This window comes from Barbatula barbatula (assembly GCF_947034865.1).
Source record: "Barbatula barbatula genome assembly, chromosome: 1".
NCBI classification, from domain to species: Eukaryota; Metazoa; Chordata; class Actinopteri; order Cypriniformes; family Nemacheilidae; genus Barbatula; species Barbatula barbatula.
Window position 1 is genome coordinate 14,461,669 of NC_136766.1, and position 12,415 is coordinate 14,474,083.

Below are 12,415 nucleotides of genomic sequence, written 5' to 3' on the forward strand. Positions count from 1 at the left end.
TACGTTACAGAAAGGGAGGAGCCATTGACAGACATTCAACTGCGCATTATCAATCACAGCAGACAAAAGGGCCGTAATACTGTAAACTTGTGTTTATTATTATTATAATCCAGGTTACATACGTTTATCGTGTGATTATGCATTATATTGGAAAACAATTTCAACGTAAACATTTCACGTGTTAAAACTGACGTTTAATATTTTATGTTAAATTGACGTTTTAGAAATGCAGATAAAAACGGACTTTACGTCGCGCATGCCGTAGGATTGTCGTCATGACAACCGCATCAACACTAACTATCCGGAAGCAGCTCTGCGACGGACTCAACAGGTCGGGCTGCACTTTTGTACGACACATTAACTTTTTTCTCTGCATAGATTATTCAGTAGACAACTCTTTCATTGCCTTTTAATTGAGGTGTGATACCTTGCATTTTAGGAACGATGAACACCCGGGCCAGCCCAGTGAAGGTGTATGTTCGCATTCGACCCACAGCCAACTTTGCACATAAGCTCATTGAATGCCTACCTGACCAGCAGGTAACTCCACACACATACCCAGATAACAGAAAATATTCTGTATATATTTTACTGATTGAGTATTGAATGATTGTTACGACCTGTCTCTCTAAGTCTTTGAGTGTAAGGTGGAGGAAGGACTCGAAGAAAGGAACGAGCAACATTCAGCTCAACTCCTTGCTGTTTAAACTGAATGGGGTGCTGCACAATGTGTCACAGGAGGAAGTGTATTATTGTGTTGCTCAGAGTGTTGTTCTAGGAGCCTTTGAGGGCTATAATGGTTGGTCACTCCAAAGCACACAATAAATTGTAAATGAATAACATTCACAAGCAGTTTATACTTGCATAACCGATGTGTTACTGATGTTAATTCATCGCTTTGTGTTATTAGGGACAATAATGTGCTTTGGGCAGACTGGGGCAGGGAAAACATACACTATGACAGGAGCTGCAGAGGCGTACAAACAGAGAGGCATCATACCTCGTGTTCTACAGCAGGTGATGGACAGCATCATGTTTATATGATAAACTTATAAACGTATTGTCATATTGACAGCTGTCACCACTTCTAATTCATTGCTCATTTCCTCAGGTCTTTCATGAGGTGGAAGATCGGACAGACCAAACGTTCTCTGTGCACATCTCTTTTCTAGAAATCTACAATGAGACTATGGTAGACCTTTTGTCGGCCTTAAAGCGGGGAAGGGGTGTAAATAGCGGGACATTAGGTGTGGTAGAAGAACCAGGGGGTGGAGTCTCAATTAAAGGCCTGACTTTACATCTGGTTCACAATGAAGAAGAGGCTCTCAATCTGCTTTTTGAGGTAAGATGTTGGTAAATATTTGTAGAGTGTTTATTTACGATATAATAATATGGTAAATAGGTTGGTATTATTATTGTTTTGGCCTCACTGTAAAGTAAAAAGATGATTGCATATTCTTATTAGCAATAAAATTGTCTTTATCCAGTCAACAGAAACAATAATTGGTTGTGTTTGCTTAAAGGTCTGTTAGGGACAAAGGGCTGTTCTTATCTCTTAGCTCTGCTGTTGACAAATTGACTAATGAAAAACAATTTGATATCTAGATCCTCTAACCTTCAACAGTTTCTTTTAGTAAACATGTTTTTACCACGTGATAAGAACTGCTTTGTTAATACAAGTGTAATTTTTTTTATAGTTTTAAATTCAAATATGCCCATCTGTCATATAACATTGCCGTCTGTGCTGACAGGGGGAGATGAACAGAATTATTGGAGAACATGCTCTTAATAAAAATTCCTCAAGGTCTCATTGCATATTTACCATCCACATTGAGGTAAATCATTGACACCCCTTCACTGACTCTTACTTTCATGATATTCGGAACATAACAGAATTTATGTATGGCAGTCAAGGTCACGCACGCTGTCAGATGCAAAATACATCACTTCCAAACTGAACCTCGTGGACCTGGCCGGATCTGAAAGACTTAGCAAAACTGGGGTCAGATTTTTATTTTGGTCATACACTGAATTATTAGAAAGGTTTCAACTGGAAAGGGTTACATTTGCACCGTTTCAAAGTCCAGTATAGTTTGCTGTAGTGTGTTAATCTTGGCAAGCTCCTCCGATGTTTATATATTTTTTTCTCTTCTCTCTTACTCCAGTCAGAGGGGCAAGTCCAAAGGGAGGCCATGTATATCAACAAGTCCCTTTCTTTCCTGGAACAGGCCATCTTGGCTCTAGCTGATAGTCGCAGGGAACACGTTCCCTTCAGACAGAGCAAACTTACTCATGCTCTTAAAGACTCATTAGGTCAGTCTGTTCCCAAAATGACATTTTGAGACAAGAATTTCAGTAGTTCACCAAAACCCACAGGGATAGATTATAGACTGTTTCAAAGCATCAACGCAAACAAACGTTCCTGGCCATGCATTTTTGTTCCCCAAACTTAACTTTTGGTACACATCCGTAAAGAATAGAGTCCTTGTAGATTATGAAAACAAGCAAAATAAATAAGTAAATTAAATTAGCTAGCAAGTTAGCCAGTATTATTTTGGGTTACTAGTAGAAGAATCTAAATGCGACAAAGTTATTCAATTATATTTTTTTATATAGATATAAATATAAATAGATTAAAATATAAATAGTTACAGTATATTATAAGCCACTTGCCACATTGATAAACAAACACAGATCCAGAAGTTAAGCGCGTACGTGTCTACAGTTTCTCTGTGCCCCATGAGGCCAGTAATGAAATTTTTTAGCCTTTAGGCACAAACGCCTTACTTTTTATACGCATAGACTAAATATAAATAAACATAAATAAAGCACTGAACATGTTCTGAGCATTTAAAGACATTAATTAAAAAGAAATTGTGAAATTTTGGGACTAAAGATGCACAGACCTTTAGATAACATCTCTGAAACTGTCTACACAGGAGGAAACTGTAACACAGTGCTTGTGGCCAACATATATGGGGAAGCCTCACAAATGGAGGAGACGGTAATATGATGTTTCTTATAAAGACCTGGAGGATTAATGTGGTTTTAAATTCAGTAAGATACTCGAGTCTCCAAATCATGTGCTTTGTTTCTCCTTTGGCAGCTTTCAACACTTCGCTTTGCCTCCAGAATGAAATGTGTTCAGACTAAACCCTCAATCAATGAACATATAGACCCTGTGGTAAGTGGGTGTTAATTTACATGAAAATATCTTCTCTTTTATGAAAATGTATTCTTGTTGGAATTTCACGACATTTTCCAAATACTTAAACTTCAATTACGCAAATGCAGAATATCGATTCAGATCATTGTAAATACTGTGTGTGACTGTTTGTCTAGCTTCAAGTGAAAAAACTACAGAAAGAAATCCAGTTTCTTAAAGAGGAGCTGTCTACGTATAACACAGTGGTGAGTCTGTGTGTCATGCTTGTATACACTATGAGCATAACCTAAAATCTGATGTTGACGACACACAAAAATACTTCCTCAATAGACCAGAAAGGATTTGTGATCGTTCAAGACTACATAATCTTCTTTGTCCTTTTTCATAGACTTATCGTGTTGGGGTTTTTAATGAGATCCTGTCAGAGACACAGGTGGCAGAAGTGAAGAGTCAGGTGCAGAGATACCTGTCAGGATCCCTGAATGAGATTCCGGTAAACACCATGGGTTACACTTCCCAGCTTTATATCACATAATTTTTGTGAATCCATCTCATTTCAATTGAATGAACACAGCAGAAGATGGAAAGAAGTTTTCTTTGTCTATTTTTCCAAATTTTTGTTGCAATGTTGAACACTATAACTTATAATAAATTATTATTTCAGATTGTGAACGTTACTCAGATCCAAGAAGTGTTTGCCCACTTCAAAAAAGTTGTGCTGTAAGTAGCCTACACTTCAGGAACAATGTTATATTAGTTTACCACGTAAGTATTGTATTGTGCCCCAAATTCCCAAATAGTGGGCAGCAGTCAGAGAAATTTGTAGGTGTGTTTGTAGCAATTTTGAAAATAAAGTTGTGATACATTTAAGGTAGGAAATTTACAAAATTACGTTAAGATCTGTTACCAAGCAACCAACACTGCGCGATCGAGCTGCTGATGGGGTTAAACAAAATGGAAAACCAAAACCGGCGAGATTTAATTTTAGTGCCGCGGATATAGAAGCTTTAATAATTTTGGTAGGAAAAGCAAAGCCGATATTATTTGGTAAGTTTTCACCTTCGCTCAATCACGAAGACAAAGACAGGAAGTGTCTGATAATGTGTCTGAAGTGTCCGGTGTTACAGCAAATTCTATGACCGTCGAATTCTAAATTAGCGCGAGAATGCGCTTTGTTCTCGTGCACTTTATCGTTATAATAATAGAGAACAGCATTCACGACACACGAAACATTGTCCATTGAGGAAAAACCATCATAAATAAGCTTTGTGTTATTGATACATTGTATATAATGTACATAATATTTTAAAATTATGTTTATAATATACAGAGTAGGCCTAACCTACAGCAGGTCACCAGATTTCATAATGCAACGTAACAGGCTTAAAAATCCGTTACCCTCATCTGTTTTACACAGAATAACCTTAATGTTCTCCATATTCACTCTTTTGATATCTAATGCCTTCTATTTTATATCCTGAAAAGCATTTAGGTGGACAGTCATACAGCAGGTCACAGATCTCATAATGCAACGTAGCTAATGTCATTTTAAAATATTATGTACATTGTATATAATGTATGAGAATAACACAAAGCTCATTTATGTTCATTTTTCACTTGTCGCCTACTGCAGTCATAGAATACGACGGTCACAGAATTTGATGCATCACCTGCATTGACTGAAGAAATGTTTACCACCCGTGCAAGCAAAACAAAAAAGAATGCGGCCTACAGGCAAGGGAGATTTAATTGTGTGCGGTTTGTCTGTTAGTTTAAAAATAATTTTTAGATATGATAAGATTTTCAAGTTACAATGTTTCTGTAATACGCCTACAGGGTTACAAATGTGTATCTTTTAAATAGGGAGAAAGAAGACAAACTGAGAGAACAACAACTCAAAAATACTCTGGTAGAGAAAGCCAAGATCACAACACCATCCTCTGTTGCAGAAGTCAGTGATGTTATACACAGCATTTTGATGGACAATATCCGTTAGGACATCAAAGGTCAGACAATGATATCCTATACTCCATAAACTGTGTTACAGATACAGGACTCTTCATCTACTGTAGGAGAGGCGGAGAGATGTGGATATGGGCTCGGGTTAGCTGACTCTTCACAGAGGCATCAACAAGATATATCACGTAAACCAACAAAACAAAAACGAACGAGCAGGTCAGAATCTTGAGTTTAATTTACTGTTTGTGAAAACATTAAATCTAGTCCACCAGACAAGTTTCACTGGTCTACCAGTTAGACCATCAAGCCAGCAAATATGTATATAAATGTAAACAACAATCAAAAACTTGTGTTTAAGAGACAAATCTTTTACATGTATGCACCTGCTAGAGATTTTGTTATGGTTATAATACAAAAAAAGATGAAAAATAAAATTTTAAATCATTTTAAAATGGACTAATGAAGTGAAACCCTTCATAAAATATAAGAATCCTCTCTTGCAGAAGGGAAGCACCATTGAACCCGGAGCCAACGGACTGTAGAAGCGGGGCTTCTGTAGAAACTGAACAGTCCTCGAATCAAGTGAATCAAATCAGTGTATCAAAAATGGTTACACATGAATCCCAACAACATCCTTCTTTAGAGCAACAAAGAACTGAGCCTAACCTCACAGAAGCTGGCAGGTGCTGGTAAGCTTGTAGACCTCTGCCGAGAGGAGTTATTGTCCTATGTTTATACTCACTGTGTGTATGCAAGAACATAATGCTACTCTTGAGATAGGCCAATGTCATTTAATAAAATAGGCTTCACCTATTCTCAGCTCCCCTCCACCCAAGGCTGACGCTTTTGAGGATTTCAAGGCAGAAAGGGGAAGTGAGATTAACCGTATACTAAAGGAAAACAAAGCGGTCCTGTTGGAGCGCAGGTCCCGGTCACACACACTCACAGATGTCATCAATGCGACCAAACGGGATATGGACAGCATTGCGTCTGAACTACAACAATTCAGAGGAAAAAGTCAGGGTAAGAACCGCATACGCTATATATCTACATTTATTTTACTGTAAAAATGACCTAAATACACATTTTGAATGGAATGATCCTGGAGAAGTGAAGGTGTTTGCTGGTACACAGGGCAGTTTGTGAGTGCAGAAGGGGAGCATGTGATGGAGGAGGCAGAGCTGTCTCTAGTGATGCAGCTGAGGGAGCTAAAGAACCGCTACAGAAAAACCTACGAGGAGTACAACAGCACAAAAGCTGAAGTCAGCTACTGTCAGCATCTGGTGAATCAGTGCCGTATACGCCTTCTAACAGGTGAGCACTTAAAAGTTCCCTTTTTTATCAAATAAGTCCTACAGGTAATCACCAAAAACATGTACTTAAATGTATGTACTTTAAACAGCTAATCAAAATGCATTTATTTATTGTGTCTCCATAATAAAATGAACTTGTATCAAGTTATGTAATCTATATAAGCTAATCTTTTGCTGAAGGCATTCATCTTCTTATTTTGGGTGCAGAATTTGAGAGATGGTACAATGAGTCTTTCCTGTTGCCGGATCAAGTGTTGTCAGTATTAGAGGGAGGAGTAATTAGGCCGGGGCATGTGCCCGTGGACAAAGCTTTAACCCTGGTTTGTATCAGCACAATGCATACCCATTTTAATGTGAAATATGCCATTGAGTGTTACTGTAACATATTGTTCTTTGACGGACAGAAAGATGATGAACTAAAACCATTTAAGCATCCCCCTGACAATCCACAAGAAACTTCCAGTGCTGTATCATTTTACAATGCCTATAACAGAAGTCTACAGAGGGTGAGACGTTTTTTTTTAACACTTGACGCTATAATACTTTGTTTAGGCACAAATACTGCTAAACTTCAATGGCATTCCTTAATAACTTCAGTCGTTTTATGAAAATGTTTTTGTTTTACAGAAAGGGAAGAAATAGGGAGTAAACTGGATGTAAAACTGCTACCTGGAAGTTGTGTTTTAAACACGGTACTATGTTTGTCAGAATTGTCATTAAACTTGATGACAAGATTTTCTAGTTTTGACGCAAGGAATAGCACGCACAGAAAACGTCTATAAAACTGAATTGAACAGAATGTGCATTGCGTATTTTATTTACAATTTGATTTTAACTATGTATTGTTAGTGCTCGGTATGTGTTAAATAGAACTGTTGTTTCTTATTACCAATGGAAAAACATACAGAAATTTGAAGCTGTATTACGCATACCTCTTACATTTACATTTAGCAGACGCTTTTATCCAAAGCGACTTACAAAGAGTTCGTGGAGCAATAAGGGATACGTCATAAAAGAGCAATAGTACATTAGGTGCTAATACAAAGTTACCAGTTTCAACTAAATTTAGACCACTACCTGTTGAGAGAAGAGGATTAGTGTACTTCTTTTTTCATCTGTCTGTCAAGTATTCACAGAAGAGGTGTGTTTCAAGTAGTTTTTTGAAGGTTGTGAGAGATGCGGTTGACCGGACCGCGTTAGGAAGAATGTTCACTTCACTGCTTTTTAATTTAAAACAGTAGTATCTAAAACTCTAATTCTATTAAAAAACATCAATACACCAGGTTGTTAAATGAAAAGTAAACTTTTATTCCTGAACCACAAAATAGACTTCTTTGGTTGTACAAATTCACTAGTTACAGTCCTGAATGAGCTATAACCCCAAACCTTACGTCACACCCTCCCCTTAAAAAACAATAATCCTCCCAACATGACAATCAAGAAAAGAAAACATATGAAACTCTTGGTCTGATAATGTAAAATGTAGTGAATCCCATCATCCCATTGGTTACAGCAAACCATTTTTTTCTTCATTCAAACTATGTCTTTTAAAAATACAATGATCAACCATTCCCAAACTGTTATTAACTGAAAGCTGAATTTCAGTCAATGAGAGCAACAATAAACCTAAAATAAGTCAAATAAAAGAACCTTATGATTTCATATGACTGACAAGGTGATTGGGTCACTGTTAATGGCAGCTAAAGTGGTAAATGACTGGTTTAAGCACAGAAAATAAATGTCTGTCATTGTTTTCCTCGCACAGGCCTGAAAGAAAAATGGCAAAACTGCAATAAGCCAATATACACACAGGGAGGACTCAGTCCAAACCCTTCCAGAATCATCTACCGCCTTGGGGCAGAAAGGCTCAGATTAAATTGCGTTTTTTTGTACATTATTCACACAATGAGCTTTCCCGGGGCTTTCATCTTTAAACTAATTTTAATGTAGATGCGAAAAAGAGAAATAATTTACATCTACTACCTTCACACACCGGTCAGGGTAAAGTCAGAAGCATAGAGAACTGAAATGAGCGTTATGGATGCAATTTGTCATATTTTCTCCCAATACCAGTGCTAAAGAAACAGATCCATACACTTATGGAGATGTGAGGCAACAACAGGCGAATGTCTGTGATCTCACTGGTTCTTATGTGGTTAACTGTGTCAAAATGTTCCACTCTGGTCACTCTTATGTATCAAAGGGAATGATTTAACAAATGGATGTACAGGTCCAAAGAGCATGAAAACATGAACAGGTCAAGGACCATTACACACTTTTTTGTGTGACACACTCATTTATCTCTCCTAGTCAGGTACAGGAAGACTAGAAATATATTAAACAGGTTTGGAAGGACACTACTCACATACGGTAGGTCAATCTTTATGATATGCCATGATGATATCAATTACAAAAAGGTTTGTAACAGATCTTCGAGTAAGGTCAGATGCAATCCTTTAAAAATATTACATTCATTTGCATCTTTAAAAACAGGTTTTAAAAGTGATATGGATACAAAATTGAAATAAAGCTTTATGCCAAGGCCTCATTGTCAATGCTGAATGTTGCATGCAAGGAAATGCTTCCAAATCCCCAAAATTCATCCCAAAATCACAACTACTCAGCTTATACATAAATCAAAAAGCCACCATTAGTTCCTCTATTGTTATGGATTCCCACAGATTAAAAACAGTATATTACATTAATAAATTAGATTTAAAAGAAATAAAACCTTTTCTGATGGGGCAGTGAAGGTAGCAGTATGTTGTCTTCAAATTAAATCTCCCAAAACATAAACAGTTAAAAGTCTTTCTACATTTTGTCCAAACATATTTCATTTCTAGATGTTTCAAAGTGTTAAAAAGAAATCTACAGCATCTCTTAAAATAACTTTCAAAAACGCTGATGGACAGAAAAATGGGTTAAAACAAAGTACAGTATAGTGGCCAAATAATGATTTCGCCATCCTCTGGACCAGTTATAATAAAATACGAGACACCCTTTTCAACGGCAATTGAAAAGGCATGACAAAGGTTCTGGAGACACGAGGCTGTTTCCCCTTTAGCTTATCTCCCTACCTCTGGTCATCACTGAAGAAGAGTGGTTTAATATCTATGTTCGGGTGTGCATTTGTGAGCATTCTATGTCATAAGTGACATCATCAGCATTAGATTATCACTATGTGTGTTATCTTCACAGTTCAAATGCATTAGTGTGTGAGTTTGCGGTTATGTGGGCACTGGTGCCTCCAGGCTGCGGCGACCCTGTCGTAGTTTGCGCTTGTTACTGTAGAGAGCCATCTCCTCTAGAGCGGATGTGGTGGCCATAGGAACGTCTGTATCTAAAACAGACACTGGAGAGACAGAGAACAATTTATGAAATATTTGTAGTGTAAGAGGAACTTGCATCTTTGACATTGCACATCTAAAGCGCATCTCCATCCACTGAAGAAAATAAGGAAATTTGCTGTCTCCTAACAAAAGACACTTTAGTGTTTTGTTTCAATAAAAATATTTCTGTAAACACAAACAATATATGCAAATATGTGCAAAGTATGTCTAAGATCATGGATGTAGATTTAAACCCAGTTGCAAAAGCAGCGAATCAGAGAGAGACGTTCATGTAGAAGCAGTAAAAGCAGAGCTGCACACCATGCAGAGCAATCCTGCGGAGCACTTATGAAGTCTGACCACCTTTGGAGGACACAACTGTCCATGTTATAGTACAAGCACACAGATGCAAAGAGAATACTGTAGAAACATCTCCTTAAAATGTAAAATAAAGCCTTATTTTAATTCTTATTTGTTCAAATCTCTTGATATACAACAGACAGGTCCACCAATTTCTCAAAGTGTATAAAATCATGCCAATTGCAAGTTTGACAAGCATTATTTATAAAATTACTGTCGAGGGATGTAGACAATTGAAGATGAAAGGTGAACGGAAGTAGGGAACGTTTTCCTGCCGCACTGCTGGCAAAACCCTTCATTGAGCTTGTTTACTGACAGGCATTCATTTTATTTACCAAAGGCAACAGTAGCATATGTTGTCCGATTTGTTCATGGTTTACTGGGAGATAGGGAAAACAAACATTAAAAAAACATTGTTTTTTGAGTAATTTATTTATTATCAAGGTCTGATATATGTCAGACAAATCAGCCTAAAGGGAGCGCTACATGCATAACTTCTTCTAGTCTCCGCAACTGTTCTGTTCTGTGATTTCAGAGCTAGAGCATTGGCCTGGACAAGCGTTCACCCTACTTCCGGTTTGTACATGTAACACTGTGAAATAGTAACATAATCTATCATGTTGGCCAATGTAGTAACCAAACCAAGGGTTTAAGGTACTGGTCAAGGTACTTTCCACCCTCATTTATCACAAAACTTAGCCATCAGTTTTGATCTATGTGATTGTTTTGTAAGTTCGTTAAAATTTGGTTACACTTCAAAGACATGCAGATCATGTAGTCAAAGCCATGTTGCAGCTCAAAGCATGCTCCAAACATTAGAAGATACACTTTGAAAAACTGGCAGAATCGAGTAACATTAATTTTTCCAAAATAGGTTAAGGAATTAAGAAAGCAACACAGAAACCCAACGCTCATATTATCATTTTAGAAAAGACTGTGGATACAGTTTGGCCCATAAACAAGTGCACTACAGAAGGGGTCTTTCTAAGAAACGATGCATATGCACACACAAACACAGAACTCATACCAATACTAGAAGACCACTTATCCAAGGAAGTCGCCTGTTTTAAGAGGACAATAACTGTGAGCTGTGTACATGTAAACAGCGCACAAAAAACCCTGTATTTTAAAAATATGTTGAGACTATAGCACAGACATCCATCTGCAGATCTTACCTGGATTACTGGAGACATCGTCCATGAAACGCACATCATCTGTTACACCAGGAGACTGCAAGAGAGACAGGGCATGAGGGTAGGAAAGGAAAAAGGCCAAGTTGTGAGCCAAGTAGTTCTTTGCTTCACAAAAAAGCATTTCCCAAATGACCAATTTTTGGCTGAATTGCATACATGCAGTGGAAGCATTCAAGGTCTGACTAATTTAAAGGACAGTACGATTTTTTCTTTTCAACTTCTTAATCTTAAATTTAAGATGGGTGTTTGAGCCCAAGAGCTGTTTTGACACCACCTGACCTTCACCCAATCAGACAGCATTTAAAAACAGTCCCAACACCACTGCAGCAGATGTTCTTCCTAGGGAGCCATACACTAAAGTAGTTTTAGGACTCAAGAATAAAACTGACAACAAAATGTTCCTCGCATAATAATTTCTATATCAGGTCCATAAACAAGGCAGATGGCTCATGCTTTGAAAGACCCAACTGCTAAAATATTAGCCATAGACTGTTCTGTTAAACCCAGTCACAAGAAACACTTCTAGGATGTTAGTGAGCTATTGTTTTGTTTTACAACCTCAGCTCAATGTTAGAAGAGTAAGCGACCAGATTCTGCTTTTCAAAGAATCATTTTAAAGCTCCATGAATGTTTTTGCAAACACTCACACACAGGCATGCTATGGAAACCTTCACCCCCGCGCACCTATCTTCTGCTGTCAACAAGTCTTTTTATTTCTGTGTAAACACTTAAGTCTCCCCAGAGCCGTTGAGATAGAGAGTTCAACATTTCTGTGCGTCACGTGATTCATGGTAGTTCCAGGAAGTTATGTTGTCCCATTAAATGCTTGATTTATTAATTTTTTTTGCATTTAAAGACACAAAGACAAAGTCTTTTAATGTGTTAAAAGTTTGTCACAATCAGTCTGTTTTGCTGCAGCTCCATGCGTTACTAGTAACTAATTCGTTCCTAATTTACTCAACCTCAAGTTGCTTCATAAATGTTGTTGTTCTGTTGAACACAAAAGAAGATATTTTGAAGAATGGAAAGTTCTGGGGCACCTTTGACTACCATTGTTATTTTTCCTACTATGATAGTAAATGGTGGCCAAGAACT

The 12,415-nt window shown here is 37.4% G+C and overlaps 2 protein-coding genes across 18 annotated transcripts in view; one reads left to right on the top strand and one right to left on the bottom strand.

Annotated features, from left to right (window-relative positions):
* Positions 1-8: 8 nt before the first annotated feature.
* On the top strand, positions 9-7,235 carry kif9 (kinesin family member 9). Its single transcript, XM_079449729.1, has 21 exons — positions 9-331; positions 440-540; positions 634-799; positions 911-1,017; positions 1,112-1,342; positions 1,752-1,835; positions 1,910-2,002; positions 2,166-2,313; positions 2,940-3,004; positions 3,107-3,184; positions 3,343-3,411; positions 3,555-3,659; positions 3,831-3,886; positions 5,030-5,117; positions 5,214-5,341; positions 5,629-5,814; positions 5,946-6,148; positions 6,260-6,439; positions 6,646-6,758; positions 6,843-6,944; positions 7,066-7,235. The coding sequence occupies exons 2-21, from the start codon at positions 445-447 to the stop codon at positions 7,078-7,080; spliced, it is 2,313 nt and encodes a 770-aa protein (XP_079305855.1). The 5' UTR covers positions 9-331; positions 440-444; the 3' UTR covers positions 7,081-7,235.
* Positions 7,236-7,726: 491 nt separating this feature from the next.
* The window catches only part of scrib (scribble planar cell polarity protein), a 67,133-nt gene continuing 62,444 nt past the window's right edge, over positions 7,727-12,415 (bottom strand). For 8 of the 17 annotated variants that reach the window (XM_079468433.1, XM_079468436.1, XM_079468431.1 and 5 more), the window contains 3 exons: positions 11,303-11,357; positions 11,155-11,188; positions 7,728-9,790 (listed from right to left, as the gene is read on the bottom strand). In XM_079468433.1, the coding sequence (XP_079324559.1) occupies positions 11,172-11,188; positions 11,303-11,357 (72 nt within the window). In that variant the 3' untranslated portion in view covers positions 7,728-9,790; positions 11,155-11,171. Of the gene's footprint in view, positions 9,791-11,154; positions 11,189-11,302; positions 11,358-12,415 lie in introns of all 17 variants that reach the window. The other 9 variants (XM_079468442.1, XM_079468437.1, XM_079468429.1 and 6 more) reach the window with 2 other exon arrangements.